Here is a 17,714-nt window from a genome sequence, read left to right on the forward strand (position 1 = left end):
ATTGACAGTAACCAGCTTGTGTCAGTCATCTGAAATATTAACCAGTGTATTCACGTCCTCGGGTTTTTCAGGCTATGGTATTTACCACTAGGCGGACGGCTGCTAAACATCTTTAGGGCTGATCTAATGCACACTGATGTTTTCCGTTCCAGAATGAACATCCAGAGGCAGAGGAGTTGGTCTTCAGCCACTTTGTGATATGTAACGACACTCAGGAGACACTGCGGTTTGGCCAGGTGGATACTGATGAAAATGTTCTACTGGCTAGTCAGCACAGTCATCAGTACAGCTGGCGCTCGCACAAGTCCCCCCAGGTATTACAAAACGTAGCTTGCTGAATTATTCTTTGGCGATTCCTTCAGGGGACTGAACATAATAATAACAGCAGGTGCCTTGAAGTAGATATTAATAAGTTTAAAGCAAATATTTTGTGATTTAGTTCGGAAAATGTCAGCGATGCACCAATGCAACAGGCTCCAACTTAGTCTAAATACCTCAAAGTAAAGCTTAAATGTAACCCAGCAAGTCAAGGAGCAACCCTTCAAGGACACCAGTCATGTTTTTTCACCCCAAGGTCAGGATACAAGTTTGGCATTTTCTCATAACTTCTGTATGAATATGATGAACATTCTGGCTCCCTCACAGCGTTTGCATGTAATTCTGTCCTTGCTCCTGGAAGCAAATTGTCAAAGGAAATGTTTATTTCTTGCAGCGCGGAGCTTTAGGTTCTGAAAGGTTGAGAGAACATTAACAAGCATGAGGCACTGATGTGTAGTTTGTTCCACACAGGTGGAATTTCATTTCATTTTTAAATAGCCTGTTCTTGACAGTTGAAGTGATGTGGAGGGTGCTGAAACTGGGAGGTGTCCTAATTGCAGCTGATGTGACACTGTAAGGATTTTCCAACTTCAGCTCTCAAATTAACTTTTCAAAAGGAACTGGAAAAACAGATGATTGGATTCAGACCAGACTCCAGTGCATTTAAGCTGTTCCCTGCCATAAAGCCTCAGCTGTACATCATTCCTCTCTCAGTTGTCCATCCCCTCGCCTTCCTAACCTCTTCAAATGACAATTCTCTGTCTTAATTCCTGTCTCAATCTCTTCCATGCCATCAGTGCTACTACTCCTGCGCTGCCTCTACAGAGCTGTCACCTTATTGTCCTTTCAAAACAAAGCAGCACGATAGCTGTCACCAGCCCTGATTTCTGAGTTACCAGTGAAGCAACAGTGCTCAACACTGGCTTCGAAGAAAGCTGCCCAGAAAAATCTAGCAATCGCTGTGGCATGGATTTCCCCTTTCCCAGAGTTTGTTTGAACCTGGCACCAAAACTATGGGATCACCAAGTGTCAGACTACAGTGATATAATCAGATAGGTTAAGGAGCCAATTACATTGCAGTATTTTCACAAACAGCAAAACAGGAAGTAAAATGCACCGATTAACCTTCACTTCTAATTAGATTTTTACAGTGAGTAAAATAAATGGGTCATACATGTGAATAGGGTGTTTGGCATTCTTCCCTCTGTGAGTGATGATAGAAATGTAGCCTCAGAGCTTTGGTGAGTTTAGATGAAAAAATAATTGCGCTCACCATGGAGCTCGATCCTACAACTCTGAGATTAAGAACTTCACACTCTGCCTTCTGAGCTCTCTGGGCATTCTCTCCATTTGATTTTTGGATGCATAGCGTGGGCAAGATTTGGAGACACTGAGGTGCCCAGCACCTACATCTCTCTCTCTATCTTAACTGGATCCAGAGGAAGGGTACAGGATCCTATGTCTGAAGTCCGCTTTGTTTCAGGAGTTGCCAGAAAGTGTATGTTTAAAGAAATCACCAGATGCCTAGAGCACCCCACTCCAGTGCTTTTGACTCTCCTGAGCCACACCTACAATGCAGTGGGCACTATTTGACCCAGAGCTGGAACCTGGTTGATGGTCACCAGGGCATGGCCACACAACAGTGGGCCTGTATATCATAACCAAGGTTCCTTTGAGATCCACTGCAGGTCAGGCTACTGCAGTCGAATGCATATTTGTCATCTGTTAGTCTAAGGAGGCACTATCGGGAATCTTAGTGGTGTTGGCGTTAATTACTCATATTGGATCCATTGGATCATGAACTTCACTTGACACCTCACATCGCCCTGTGGTAAGCCACTGACACGCAAAGTGGAAGATTATGGGCAACATTCTCTGCCCCTCCCCCCATGTGTTTCTCGTAGGTGTTAGACGTTTTAGTTGCTGTGGTACGAAGAGTCAAAAGTGCTGTTCCTTTTGCACCAACACTTATTTATTTCATTCCAACAGACTCTGCACAAAACTCTAACTACATACCACCTGCCACAGAGGCCACCTGAAGCCCTTTTACATATCAGTGTCAATTATTGGATATTTAACATAAATGAGACAAGTAATTGCAATGCCTCTTAACCTATTCCAAGTCTCCCCTTTCTTGAAAGAAAACAAAATTAGATTAAAACAAAATTTCAAAAAACTCAAAAACACACATGTGATTTCCACCCCTCTTTTTTCAGTTTTTGTTTGGAAGAGAGAAAAAAAAAACAGTCACAGAAACAAGCGCCCTTCATTAACAATATCCAAAAGTTTCTGTCAACTCGCCCCTCTTTTCGTAAAACAGTCTGACAGTTGATAGCTACTGTCGACCCATTTCATTTTTGCTATTTCCCCGCTGTCCAACATCTGCTTCAAACTTGCGATGTCTATCCTTAACCTTTTTTCATTGACACTTTTTGTAGAGTGCACATTTTCCCACAGGGATTTATTGTCAATGAGATATTCAATAGGCATATTTCCCAAATCCCCTAATCCCACAATTTCTGTCAATATCTGAGATATATAAACGGCCATATCCACCGCCTCTACAAGGCTTAACGTCTCAGCAGCCAAAGTGCTTTTTACCACTCTCCTTATTTTCTTTGTTTCCCACACAAGAGGGCAACATTTACCATTGTTCCCCAAAAGGAAAATTATAAAACCTCCTGCACTTGAAACCCCATCACATAAATTTGCATAGGACGGCATCACTATAAACTATGAGTTTCAAATGCCTCAGGACACCTAAAACCGGGAACTTCAAAACAAACTCCTGCATTTTTAATTTGACCGACGTTTTATTTGCTCTTATTATGTCTTCCACTTTGGGATCATTCATTTTTGTACTCAACTCTAAGACGTCAAAACTCACGTCCGGTCTAGTCAATCTACCTAACCAGTTCAGTGGCCCAATTAAACTTCACAGTTGCTCTTTTTCTATCTTTGAAACCATTACGTCTTTTTGTGGGCTGTTGCTTTCCAAATTAGATTGCTGACGTTAAGTTGCCCCGAACGTAGTCTGTCCAATTTCCAGTCCAATATATTTAAATGTACCGGAAGCCTGACTTCCAACTCCAAATTCTTTCCTTAAACCAGAGATTACAATAGCTTCAAAATCACTAATCCCACCCCACAAAAAATCATCGACATGCATCATAAAGATGCCAGTAAGATTTCCTTTATAGTGCCAGTAAAACATTGCAGGATCTTCTTTCAACTGGCAACAGCCTAACTTTAACAAAACTGACCTTACCGAAAAATACCAGACTCTAGATGCATCATTTAATCCATATACACATTTGTTCTACTTCCAGAGTACCCCTTCTGTGTTAGCTGCTTCTTTAGGAGGACGGAGAAAAATGTCTCTCTGGAGCTGATGCCCCTGCAAAAAGGCAGCTTTTATATCTATAGATTTGCATTTCCATGCCTTTGTGGCTAATAGAGCCAAGACGATCTTTAAAATAACCTTTCCTGCTGTAGGTGAATCTACCCTTAAATCCTAATCTTCTACGTTTTCTTCAAATCCCCTTGCCACAAGCCTGGCCTTTGCCTTATAAGTTCCATCCGGAAGAACCTTTTCCGTGCAAATCCATCTGTGGGATAGAGCTCTTTGTCCCCTATCCGGTACTTCAGTGTATACCCCAAATTCACTCCAACTATGCAATTCTTGCTGTTTAGTATCTTTGATAACTTTTTCATCTAATTTATTTGAAGCTACCAAAATCTCACGTGCATGTGGGCTTCTACTCCTATTAGTATTCGTAGATTTACTCATGTTCCGAGATCTTGATAAACTATGTCCCCTCTCCCGCCTGTTATCTCGTTTTGTACTGCGACTGCTGATCTTTCCCTTCTGTTGTGGGATGTCCTTTCAATAGTTCTCGACCTTTTCCTGCGGACCTGTTCACTATCCGATGTACTATTTGAACTGGCACTGTGTTTCTGTGCCCACCATTTTTGAACTTCGTTTTCCCAATCCATTGTCTTGACTCCCTCCCCTGAATGCTGTACATTCAACCCATGTTTATACTTTCCAGTGGCCTTCTCTGCTCTACTAATAACAGTTGCTTCCTTCCATTGACTAGACCCTTCAGGCAAATGTGTCACTTTTGTACCAACTTTTGGCAGTTGCCCTATCGGAACAATGGCCTATTCTAATTCATCAGAAGTGTTGTGTTCCTCTACAGAAACCCTGTCTATATCAGCTAAATGCTCCTCATAGTTCTGTAACACATGTGTACCAGATGACTCTGGTTCCTCGTCATGTCTGTCTGCTCTGTCTAAATTTCAAAATTTGTAATCTGTACCCATTATCCTTGATAAATGTAACCTAACAGTTTGATTACCATGTTGCAAAATAATTGTTTTGCCATCTATGCCTATGATCTTCCCTGGGCCTTTCCATTCATTAGAATTGTCTCTCTTATAGTATACCATGTCTCCTTGTTGAAAAACGGCATCTGATGGCCGTACATTATGTCTTAAAGCTGTGTGAATTCTTTCAGAGACTTCTGCTTCCAAAAAGCTTTTCTACTGCTATGTAATGTATTTAAATGTTCAGCAAAACCAGAGCTAAATGTAGTCCCTTCCCAAGCTGGAGGCTGGTCATCCAAAATGGAGGGAATTTTAGGATTTCTACCAAACACTAATTGATAAGGACTATAGCCCCCAACCATCTGCAATTAATTCTTTGCATGTACCGCCCATGCTAAAGCTGAATTTAGCCTGCAGTTTGGTTGATGTACCAAAATTTTCCGAAGCATGTCATCGATGACAGCATGATTTCTTTCACAGACGTCATTACTAAATGGGCTTTCTGCAGCTGTATTCATAACTCTGATATTCACGTTTTCACATATATCCCTAAACTCATCATTAGCAAATTCTCCCCCATTGTCCGTAAGGAATTTTGCTGGTGGACCCATTCCTGTCCCTATCCATTTTTCCACGATTTGATCCAGAATTACTCTTTTCTTTACTTCGTACAATCGCTGATTGACTAAATCTGGTTGCTAAATCTACAAAATGCAAAATAAATATATTATTTGCTTTATCCCAGATCTTCGGGTCCATGACCACAATGTCATTAAAATCCCTGCCCAAAGGTAGGGTTACTATCGGTCGTGCTGGTGTCCTTCTGTACTTCCTACAAACTTCACAGCGATCACTAACCTGTTCTATCAGTTTAGTATAGTCGTCATCCCTTACCCCTGCATCCTTTAATACATTTTTCAGCCTCCGAGGAGACGGATGTGCAAATTGCCGATGCAGTTTTAATACAACAAGTTTTTATCAGCTAAAGACCCATTCTCAACTTCCATTAACACATCCTAACCGCTCTACTTGAAATATTAATTGTCAGTAATGGAATACAATAGTGTCCGGACTGTGTAAATTGTAAGTCCACCGGCTTTCCAAAAACTGTTGCCTTATCCTGTTCCATATCCAGTTTCATATGTGCTTTCTTCATCAACGGTCTGCTCAGAAGCAAAGGTATCTCACTTGATACAACATTTGTGCTAATGAAACGATTCACTCCAGCAATATTGCAAGGGATCACCACTCTTCAGCGACTTCAGAGTATTATCATCCCCAAACCTGAAACTTGTGGAACTTTCAAATTCCTTAACCTTGTCACGGTTTTCAGCATTCAAAGAGTCCAGATAACATTTTAACCAGTCAATCCTACACACAGTAGATGTGCAGCCACTGTCCAATACAGCACAATTGAAGGATTCTGCAACCAACACCCTCATTACCAGCATAAAACCGCTTGTTAATAGGGCAATGCCTTCTTTCTGGTCATTATCTTTTTCCTCTTCTGACTCTTCCATGTCATGTGTCGCTTCAAACACTCTATCATAACGAGTTGGACAGTTGAAAGCATAACAGTATTGAGAGTCCCATCAAAAACATTGATTTATCATGCCCCGTGCATTTCTGGGGTTCATCTTCCTATTGTAGGTTCTAACTGGGTTTCTGTCTTCATAATTTCCTTGTCTCGGTCTCCTTCTATAGCCTTGATCCCTGTTCGTAGCCATACGATTTTGCCATCCTGTTAGAAGTGTATCTTCCATATTCTGCCTTATTGCTTGCTGACCTATTTGTGTCATCAGAGCCATCGGAATTGAATGTTTCCCCAGAAACTTTTGTAAAGCTTTTTTCATCTGTTCGAATAAGGTATCCTTATCCGTAAACCGAACTCCTGTGAAAACCAGGAGCCTATCCATGTTGCTCACTCTAGCACAGTCAAGTAATTTAAAGGCCAACACAGACTGTGGAAATTCCAGGTTGTGTTTCTGCAGCCTTTTATATAATATGCCATTATATAGTCTTTCATGGAGAAATCCTCCATTTTCCAGAACTTATCAAAATCCGACTATGCTTCATACACACTGAACAAGTCATCTTTCTTATAAATCCTATCCATATAATGTAACAAAGTTGCCAGACCTTCTTCTGAGTCTAACTCTTCCAATTCCAGCTCAGAAAGCACTTTGTTTTGGATTTTATTGCCATATGGTAAAGAAAGAGCCAATGCCATACCTTGTTTTCTCTTTCCCAAAGCAATTACCTTAGTCCACATAACCACTGCACTTCTCCATTGGTTGTGCGATTCCCTTTCAGAAAATAAGGGGGGATAGTAATATTCAGCCATCTCTATCCTGGGTTCAGCCATATATCCCATTTTTTTTCTTACTCACTCCTTGGTTTGATCTGGAAAAGTTGTATCTTTCAACCCTTCACATTTACACAGCAACCAACCTCTGCAACCAATTGTTAGACGTTTTAGTTGCTGTGGAATGAAGAGTCAAAAGTTCTGTTCCTTTTTCACCAACACACATTTATTTCATTCCAGCACACACTGCACAAAACTCTATCTTCACATCACCTGCAACAGAGGCCACCTGACGCCCCTTTACATATCAGTGTCAATTATTGGATACTTAACATACATGAGACAAGTAATTGCAATATCTCTTAACCCATTACTTAACAGTAGGCGGGAGGTGGCCCGCCATTGGGATCTTCTGCTCCCGCCCCTGTCAGTTGTCCAAAGATATGCAAGCTAGGTGGATTGGCCCTGCTAAATTGCCCTTGGTGTCCAAAATTGCCCTTAGTGTTGGGTGGGGTTGCTGGACTATGGGGATGTGATTGAGGTGTGGGCTTGGTTAGGGTGCCCTTTCCAAGAGCCGGTGCAGACTCGATGGGCCGAATGGCCTCCTTCTGCACTGTAAATTCTATGAAATTGGATTTCCCATTGAATACACCCCAGGCTGCCAGGAAACCCACAGCAGGGGGTGATCCTGGCGACGTAAACAGCCAGACGATCGTGTCCAAAATATCATTAACCATTTTTAGATGGAATTATTTTATCATTATGAAAAGATTTGTCATTCTACAAACATAAAATTAGTTTTTCGGAGCCAGAGAGGCCGTTCAAAACTAATTCTGAACTTGATTTGCTGCTAAAAACAATTGCACCTCAGTCGACGAGCTGTAATGTTTTGAAAGGGTTTTGCAGTGTAAATGAACAAGTTCTGATCAGTTCAAAGATCTCTGAAGGTGGTGCAAACAGCAATACCAGAATCATTAACAGCACCTGCTGCCTGTGAAATTGTTGAGCTTAGTGTTGCATGCAGGGGTTTGTAAAGTGTGTGTTAGAAAGATGAGGTGCTGTTCCTTGAGTTTATATTGAGGTGCATTTGGAGGCGGAGGTCAGAGTAGGAGAATTAAAAGGACAAGTAGCTAGAAGCTTGGGGGCAGGCTTGTGGACTAAAAAAGAGCTGTTCAACAAAGAGATCACAGTTTGAGTTTGGTCTCCCCAGTGCAGAGCACACAGCATAGTGAGCAGAGAAGACATTATACTGAATTGACAAGTAAATCGCTGTTTTGTGAGTGTCCGTTTGTATCACTGTCCTGCTGTACAAATAGGATCAGTTTATCCAGTTACATAAAAGTCTACTTAGACCCCATTTAAAGTACTGTGTTCAGCGGGGTGCACTGCAGATTCAACAGAGTAATACCGGGGGCGAGAGGATTAAATTAGGACAAATAAGCATGTTTCTTTATGTATCGATGATCTAATTGAGGGGTTTAAGTTGATTAATGATGTTGGTCAGGTTGCTAGAGAGAAGCATTTTCCCCTGGAGAATGGTGGGGAATTAGTTTACGAGCTAAGAACAAAAAGGTATAACAAAAAGGAGCTGAACTAAACAGGGGTGATGTCAGGAAGCACTTTGTCACACAACTGTGTGAACTGTAAGCCAAAAACTTTAATACTTACAAATTTGTTCCTGTGTATTAGTTTTTAAATTCTATATTAGTCACAGACGAATGCAAAAGAAAAGCAAACACTTGTATTTATATACTCCTCAAAGTAGCTTCAATCAAATTATCCACTCGTTCAAATTGAAATTATACAAAAAAACCCTCCTGTTGAAAATGTATTGTTTAATTCAAGTCGTATTCACACACAGGACCCTGTCCATTGCAAACGGTGGGAAAAAAATGTCCACGCATTGTGCCTTCATGAACTGAACAAAAGCTCGGGGGCAGGTATTCCCTGATTCATTTCCCATGGCAATGTTTTGAATTTAATCAAAGGCTTGGCAATTAACTGTTCCATACTGTATTTCCCATGACAACGCCTTTTCTGATCACTTGCCAACCGATCAGCACCCTCTTTTCATGCGGTATAAATTGTTGTTTCCTTTGGCATTTGGTATTCCTCTGGATCCAGTTAAGATTGAGACGGAGATGAGTACAGGATGAAAAGCTTCGACAGGATGTCTCTTTATTTCGGCAATAAGTCAGTTCTCCTAATTTGAATCACTGGTTGATCCTACTCTGACTTGAGTACTGAGCAGCGAATTCAAAGTCAAACCTACGATCCATGTCAAGTACAGCTCCTCCTTTGTCTGCATGGAGGGAAACAGCAATATGAGCCAAGTTTTTAGGTGGAGTTTGTAAGCTAGTTTCAGAAGCTGTTCAGCAACATGGCTACCCAGGGGTGCAAAACGTCTACTGCATATAAAAATCAACAGCCCTGAAATATGGCATTAATACTCTGGGGCGATGAAAGAAACTAGGACACAAAAACTTATCACCACCATCTCTTGCCTATCTGAAAAACAAGTAGAGAATTTTACCTGCCAAGGGATGATGTTCCTGACTTCAAACTCAGCTTGCTGAGTCGGTTTAAGGAGGCCAAAGGATCTTTCAGGTCTGTCTGACCTCACTTTGCTGCCAAAGATTAATCAATTTGCCAAAGAATTTCGAACTGCTACAATGTAATCAAATCCAGGTCCACACGAAATATTCCCACAAAAAGCACCAACAGCTAAAAATGTTTATCTCATTATAAGCCAGGAGTCATCTGCACTATTGATAAAAACTGGCCTTTATTGTAGAACAGAAAAAAACCTGCAAAATAATGAAAAACATTAATGTGGAAAATTATCGAGTGGCATATTGGAAGCTGCTGTGAAATCCGTTCGTCATCTAATTGAGTGGCGAAACAGACTACCCCATTCCCATTCCGGGTTCATATGGTCGCAGTAAGGGGGCATGATGATTCAAAAACAAAATCATTTCTGTACTCGGGAAGTCGAAAATCCAGGCACGTGTTTCGAGGTGCTGTTACTTCGCCCGGAAGCGAAGAACAAAATGGCGGAGATGACTGATGGCCATTTTGAGACATGGGCGAGTCGTTTTAACCAAAGTCTGACATCGGAAGGTGGCATAATTGACAACTGCGGGGCTCGTGTGAAATACCTGCGCCGAACTGCAAGAGTTATTTGACAGGAATGTCCAGTCCCATGCGCCACAGGAATCATCATGGGCGGGGAAGAAATTTAACACTTCCGCGAAAGGTCCATTGACTTCGGGTGGGAAATTCCAATCCCGTGGATTCCTACCAGCTGCTGACTTGGCAGTTAAATCCAGCCATAATGCTGATGCTATTGATACAATGGAACAGCAGAACAACACACATTTAGTTAAAATCTCCAACGTACCATGTCCCATGGAACATTGGCAAGACAGAAGTTGATACCAAGCCATGTAAAATGATATTAGAATGGGTCAGGTTGGTTTGAAAAGGAACAACTTAAAAAGAGGAGAGAGAGAGATAGAGATGTGGAGAGGTTTAGGGAGGGAATTACACAGTTTAGGAACTAAGTAATTGTCTGCCTGGCTGGCAGCTAATGATGGAGCAAAGGAAATTGAGGATAATAATAATCTTTTGTCACAAGTAGGCTTATGTGACACTGCAATGAAGTTACTGTGAAAAGTCCCTAGTCACCACATTCTGGTGCCTGTACAGGTGCACAGAGGGAGAATTAAGAATGTCCAATTCGCCTAACCTGCACATATTTGGACTGTGGGAGGAAACCGGAGCATCCAGAGAAAACCCGTGCACACACGGGGGAGAATGTGCAGACTCCGCACAGACAGTGACCCAAGCCGGGAATCAGACCAGGGACCCTGGAGCTGTGAAGCAACAGTGCAAACCACTGTGCTATCGTGCATACACAAGAGGCCAGAATTGGAGGAGTACAGCGATCTTGCAGAAATGTAGGTAGTGAGGAAATTACAGAGGCAGGAAGGGAGCGAGGTCATGGAATGATTTGAAAGCAAGGATGAGAATTTTAAAATCAAGGTATTGCTGAGTCAGGATACCAGATTAGGCCAGTGAACAGAGCGCGATAGTGGGTGAGTGGTACTGACATGAAAATTGGCTAGTGTGATAAGCTATCACAGCACATGACAATAGCACAGCAATTAAGTTGGACATTCTACAGACAAACCACCTGATCCACTCATCTGAGGAGAAGACAGGAAAATCAACTGCTAAATTTAACTGAAGCAATGTAACAGTCAGCTCTGAAACAGAAAATTCCCAATGAAGCTTTCACTGGCAAGGAAAACCTGCCACCCAGTTGAGATAACTGGCAGTAATGTTTGGCACGCTAGACGAATGTACCAGCAGGAACAAGAGTGAGAAAGAGGTCGGAGCAACTGGGCCCAGTGTGAAAATGGAGGCCCAGAAATCAGCTCCCGCCATGGCATTTGCATCCAGTTTAATGAGAATTCTCGGGAAGTAGCTGACAATTAAACCAGGTATCCTGAAGGAACTTTTCTGCTCCAAGTGGTTTGACATCATTGTGGCAAATGTTTTGTTAGCAGATCGCAAACCACAGAATATGTTGACTGAGCTTCATGTTGTGTTGCACTGCACAGCTTGTACAATACTTCAGTTTTGATCACTTGCTTTTCTGTATCTCAGTTATTGCTTGAATCCTTGGATCTCCTTGGACTATTTCTGTGCGTTGTTGGAGTGTTTTTCAGTCACATCGAATCAAAATTGCTCGTTTCAAATGACTGAAAAGTTCTAATTTTGCTTCAAGCAATAAGAATTTTGCAATTTTAGGCATATCCTGCAACACCATGTTTTCCCCTTAAGATATTTAAAGATGTTTCACATGTGTTACAACACCGTGGGCTAGTGCGCAGTGAATTCCAACCCCATGTGCCCCATAGTCACAGCACAAGTAAATTAACCAATAATTCTTAGAAAAACACCCAAAGTCTCTGGACGCAATAATTACAGTCATCCGGTTTGTAAATTTAAACACAATTACTGTTTATTTATAGCAAGAATTATAATGAAATATGCAGCTAATACAACTGGTTAACTATTAACTAATACCTAATTTCCACTTTAACTTGCCCCCACATTCCACACACACAAAAAAGATAGACAAACACTGAGGGGGAGAATGGGGTAAAAAATCATAAGTAAAAAGGAAAAGAGTCTTTGTTTCAGATTATGGTTTTTAGCGCACCTTCCTTCATAGTCTTCTCTGTAGAATATTCAGTCAAGTCTCTATAGTTTCAGAAATACAGCAGTCACAGCAGCTTTTCTGGAGCGAGAGAAAGCACTCACATCAGCTTCTGTGCGACCAAGGTCAAAACTGGAACTCCTCTGGACTCTGAAAAGCATTCCACTGGGATAGAATCCAATCACCACTTGTTAGTGGGTAGAGTACGGCCTTTTGACCCATTCGTTGGCCACCAGCCAACCAGTCAAACCAAGTCCCACCTCATCTCTCTCTCTGGTACCACAAAGTCTGCAATTCTTGTTTAAACCAGCGCAGACTAGCAGAATGATCTATCCTGTACCTTCTGAACTCGGCTTCTTGAATTAAATATACAGGCTGTTTGCCTTAAAGAGACATGTTCGTTAATCATCCATGGATCAAAAATAATAACGTCAAAATACCAGAAAGGGGAAATAAAGGAATAGCAGGAAGGACCCTTATACACGCCACAATTGTAAATATAGTTAGTGTCATGAATGCAAACATCACAATCAATATGTCCGCACTGAAAAACTGTAAACGAGATGAATGAGCAACTAATTTATTTTGGTGGTATTTTCACCATCTGAAGTGATGGATGGAGTTTTGAATTCGTCCAAAGGACAGTTCCGGCAAGAATTTAGTTCTCCCTTGAGACTTCACCTAAAGTGTCATCCTGGATAATGTACTGAAGTCTTGGGGCAGAATTTAATGCGCAAGACAATGAGCTCTTCCACCGGCTAGAAAGCCAATGGCAACACTTGCAAAGCTATTTCCGAGGGCCCCAATTGGGCAGTCTGATGGGATTTCTGGACTCTGCAGGGGAGAAATTCTTGCCTGTGAGAACTGTCGGCCAGCAGCACCACCTGGAGCAGTGGTCACTGCCGGTATTGCAGTTAGCCCCAGGAGAAGGATGGAGTCCCGGAACACAGGTGAGTGGGGCAGGCCTGCTGGAAGGATGGGACCATGTTCTCCTGCGGGGGCAGCCCTTTCTGCTGGCAGGTCCTTCCTTTGGGTATAGGGAGGGAAACCCCTTGCTCACATGGCAAGGCCACCACTCACCGCTGGTTGAATATCAGCAGCAGCATGATAAGATGCTTATGTGGTGATTTAAGGGCCTCAATTTAGCCGCAGGCAGGAAGACTGTCTTCAACTCTTCGCATTCCGGATTTAATTTTGGGAAGTTAGGAAGGAAATATGCTCTCCATCCTTCGTCCTGTCTCACTTAACTGCAGCCCTCACTCCTCAACCCCACCTCCCAAAAGCTTGGCCACTTGTCCTAATGCCACAGTAAGTGGCTCGGTGTCAATTAATGACAAATGTATAAATTTCCAAGTGTTTGGGGCTGGGGAAAGATGGGGAACACAGAAGACTTGTACTCGCCACCTCTGCGAAAGTGCTTAACCTTTGTTCATTAATAATCCTCTTCTGATGAGAAATTCTCAATTCAATCAATTTTATTGTGCAGTTAGGCAGCACGGTGGTGCAGTGGGTAGCACTGCTGCCTCACGGCGCCGAGGTCCCAGGTTCGATCCCGGCTCTGGGTCACTGTCAGTGTGGAGTTTGCACATTCTCCCCGTGTTTGCGTGGGTTTCACCCCCACAACCCAAAGATGTGCAGGGTAGGTGGATTGGACAAGCTAAATTGCCCCTTAATTGGAGAAAATGAATTGGGTACTCTAAATTAAAAAAAAACATTTTATTGTGCAGTGACATGAGTGCATTGATAGTTTTCGGCGAGATGGTGGTGTAATGGTAATGTCATCAAACTTGTAATCCAGAGGCCCACCTTAATGCTCAAATGTCACCATGGCGACTGGGGGAATTTAAATTCAGTTAATAAATTTGGAATATAAAGCAAGTCTCAGGAATAATGACCATAACAAATGTCATCAATTATTGTAAAAACCCTTCTGGTTCTCTAATGTTCTTTTGGGAAGGAAATCAGCCAGTCTTGCCTGGTCTGGCCTACATGTGACTGCAGGTCCACAGTAAGGCGGTTGATTCTTAACAACCCTCTGAAATAGCCTCGCAAGCCACTCAGTTCAAGGGCAATTAGAGATGGGCAACAGATGCTGGGCTTGTCAACGACGCCCACACCCATGAAAATATTTTTAAAAATAGTTTGTATGACAATTGGCAGTCACACATTTTCATTTGTTTATGCCGGAGCTGCTATAATGAGGAAAAAGGTCAAGTTCTGTACTGTGCACGGACTGCACTGTGGAAGCACAGTGGTTAGCATTGCTGCTTCACAGCGCTACGGACCCGGGTTTGATTCCAGCCTTGAGTGACTGCGTGGAGTTTGCATATTCTCCCCCTGTCTGTGTGGGTTTCCTCCGGATCCCATTTCCTCCCAAAGATGAGCTGATTAGGCGGATTGGCCATCCTAAATTGTCCCTTGGAGTCCAGGGATGTGCAGGTTAGGTTACGGGAATAGGGCGTCGAGGGCAGTGGGCCTAGGTAAAGTGTGTTCTTTTGGAGAGTCGATGCAGTCTCGATGGGCTGACTTGCCATCTGCACTGTAGGGATTCTATGAAAATGATTTTGAGATAAAATGCAGAGGGACATGTGATGGTAAAAGTTGTACAGAAATCGTTTTAGTGATTGAGTCGTAGAATTTACAATGGAGAAGGTGGCCATTCAGCCCATCGAGTCTGCACCGGCCTTTTGAAAGGGCACCCTACTTAAGCCCACGCCTCCACACAGTCCCTGTAATCCAGTAACCCTACCTAACTTTTTTTGGACACTATGGGCAATTTATCATGGCCAATCCACCTAACCTGCTCATCTTTGGACTGTGGGAGGAAACCGGAGCACCCGGAGGAAACTCACGAGGACACGGAGAGAGCGTGCAAACTCTGCACTGACAGTGACCCAAGCCGGGAATGGAATTTGGGACCCTGGAGCTGCGAGGCAACTGTGCTAACCACTGTGCTACCGTGCTGACCAAGTCACCCAAGGACTTTTCAAGAGGCCATTTTACTTTCCTCCAACCTTTTGCGTGCCTTAGTCACAGACTGTATGTGGAAAAGTTTCACAAACTAGAGCCAGTATAATACGAATGATAAATTATTTGGAGAGTTGACTCGGATGCAGGTGATTGCATCCCTGTAGAGGAAAGAAGGAACAATCTAGTACACTTTCGAATGAGGGAAAGTAAGTAGTGCTGGTCAGGTTTTACGATTCCACTGGTGTACGAGATTGAGATTAAAAATATAAAAATTTATTTTCAGGAATTGGAATTTGCAGTTTTTTTGCATGTTGAAAACTGCATGAAAATACGAGGACGTAGAGTGGAATAATAGATACCATGTGCTGCAATGAAATGCCACAAAAATGTTAGTCAACAAAGATTATTTTGAATATTTAGTTATGGTTAAACATGGCATTTGGACATAATTGTTTCCATGCTATATAAAGTGTTTAATAGCTCATAGCAGATGAAAGATGGAATTAAAGCCCCAAGTGTGGACAAGCCCTCAGAGTGTTAGATTAGAGGAATGTTAGATGACTTCATAGCAATGAAATTATTTCAGTCCTCTTGATAGTTCTGAATTTGCCAAGTTACTGAAGTTTCAGAACATTTAAACCAGATCTGAAGATAAATGTGAAATAATCTGTGCACTTGGAATCAGTAACTGCCCCAAAGGCTCGCCTTCATACTTGGATTCCACCAGGGAATAAAGTGAGTTAGGACAGGGGTCTCGGATACCACATACTTACAGTGGGAAAGAAAAAGAAGTTACTCAATGTTAACATCTCATGTTTCTTATTATGCAGGCATTGCACAATTATGGAGTGTTGCTTTCTATTTAAAAAAATACCCATTTTATATGATCCATATTGTAGATGGCAATTTCACTATGTTGGATGTTTACACAGGTCACCCTGTTAGCTCTTTGTAGGGTCACTCTACAAAATGCCAACCCAGTGTACTTGTCAACCTGGCAAATTTCCTCAATGCTGAAATGCAGAATGACAACTGTAGAGGTTTATATGGCCTTGCTAGCCTGTTGTTTTCTTAAACATGTTGCGAACTCAATAATAGATGTGTTACATCTCGAAACACTCCTGTTTTGGAGTCTCGAATGCTGGAAATGTTCCTGTAAAAATGTTTCAGGATATAATAAATTGTCTGAAACTCTGGCAGAGCGTTTAACCTAGCATGCCCATTGCAGTGAACATACAGAGCCTTTTCTGTTACGCTAATGGCGCGACATTGAATGGATCGTGCACGTTCACTGGGGACGGTCAACATTCCAGATGGGTGACCTAATTAGTTTGTGTTTAATTAAATCAATTTCTTCAGGCTTTCTTCCAAAGAGAAGAGATGCATTTTACAACTACCTCAGCAACAGTGCTGGAGCTTTTTCTTTTCAAACCCTAGCTTCCTCCAACACTGTGAGCAACTAGGAATCCACATTAATACTTTCCTTTCTGAAGGAACTAGTAACCTGTTGCTCTTTGACTCAAGTAATTGTTCATTTTCTACCTCAATGCCATATGTACTAGAATCACTTTTAGTCAAAATGTACTCCTTGCTCTTCTGTACAAAAGGTTAAAATGCCTTAATCCCTACCCAACAGAGTTTCAATAACGATATTGTGTTATTTGTTGTGAAGAAAACTTCAACTTCAAATGTAATCAGTCTCGAGAACTAAACGTGACACCTAATAACCCTGAATAGATTTTAAAGTCCCCCAGAACCATTGTTGGTGTAGCTTTTTAATTCTTTTTTCCCTTCATGAAACTAATATTGAAGTTAACTTTTGTGTTGCCTCCATTAACCTTCTGGGCCATCGCTTCAGTTTCTCAAAGAGCAATTAGTCTCTGCTTTGTTCGGGAATGTTTTTTTTTCCCCAAATAAAAAGTAGCCTTCCACTTGCTTCTGTGTAGCTCCCTGGGACAGTGCAGTGCTTTCGCTGACTTGCGGCATTTCTTCCGACACATGATGCTTCTGTGAATGGAAAGGTCATATACTACAAGGAGCAGTACATGGAAAGCACAGCAAGGTGCTATCCTGGTGAGCCACACAGAAGCGGATGCCAGGGACATTCATAAATTGTAACTTTTAAACCTACGGCGAAATTCAATGCAGGAATGCTGTGAGGAAGTCTTTTAACTACCATAAATGACTCCTTTTTAAATTGAGTTCCTGTAAAGCTACATTTGTAATTGTAGCACTGTCAATAGTTCTAGTTTATCCCAGATTTGCTGGTGAAGCACTAATTTAAAAACAACGCTGATCCTACAGACATCTGTTACAAGCCCGCAGGCTCCGACAACTATCTGGAATATGCCTTCTTCCCACCCTGCACCCTGTGAAGACTCCATTCCTCTATTGCAGTTTCTCTACTCCTGCCTTTCGCCTTTAGAAATCCACGCTGGCTCTTTCTAATCAACCCACATTATTCTGTGTAACTACTAATGCTGTTCTGAATAATTGTTTCTCGAAGCTTCCCCACCACTGAAGTTAAACTGCCTGGCAAATTCCTGAGTTTCCTTAGATTTGGTA

General features: G+C 42.1%; 1 protein-coding gene across 3 annotated transcripts in view; it reads left to right on the forward strand.

Annotated features, from left to right (window-relative positions):
* The window catches only part of LOC119972233 (vacuolar protein sorting-associated protein 13B-like), a 1,046,946-nt gene that overhangs the window by 939,096 nt on the left and 90,136 nt on the right, over positions 1-17,714 (forward strand). For all 3 annotated transcript variants that reach the window (XM_038808618.1, XM_038808616.1, XM_038808617.1), the window contains exon 43: positions 153-314. In XM_038808618.1, coding sequence (XP_038664546.1) covers positions 153-314 — 162 coding nt within the window. The remainder of the gene's footprint in view (positions 1-152; positions 315-17,714) is intronic.

This window comes from Scyliorhinus canicula, chromosome 10 (assembly GCF_902713615.1).
Source record: "Scyliorhinus canicula chromosome 10, sScyCan1.1, whole genome shotgun sequence".
In the NCBI taxonomy this organism is placed as follows: domain Eukaryota; kingdom Metazoa; phylum Chordata; class Chondrichthyes; order Carcharhiniformes; family Scyliorhinidae; genus Scyliorhinus; species Scyliorhinus canicula.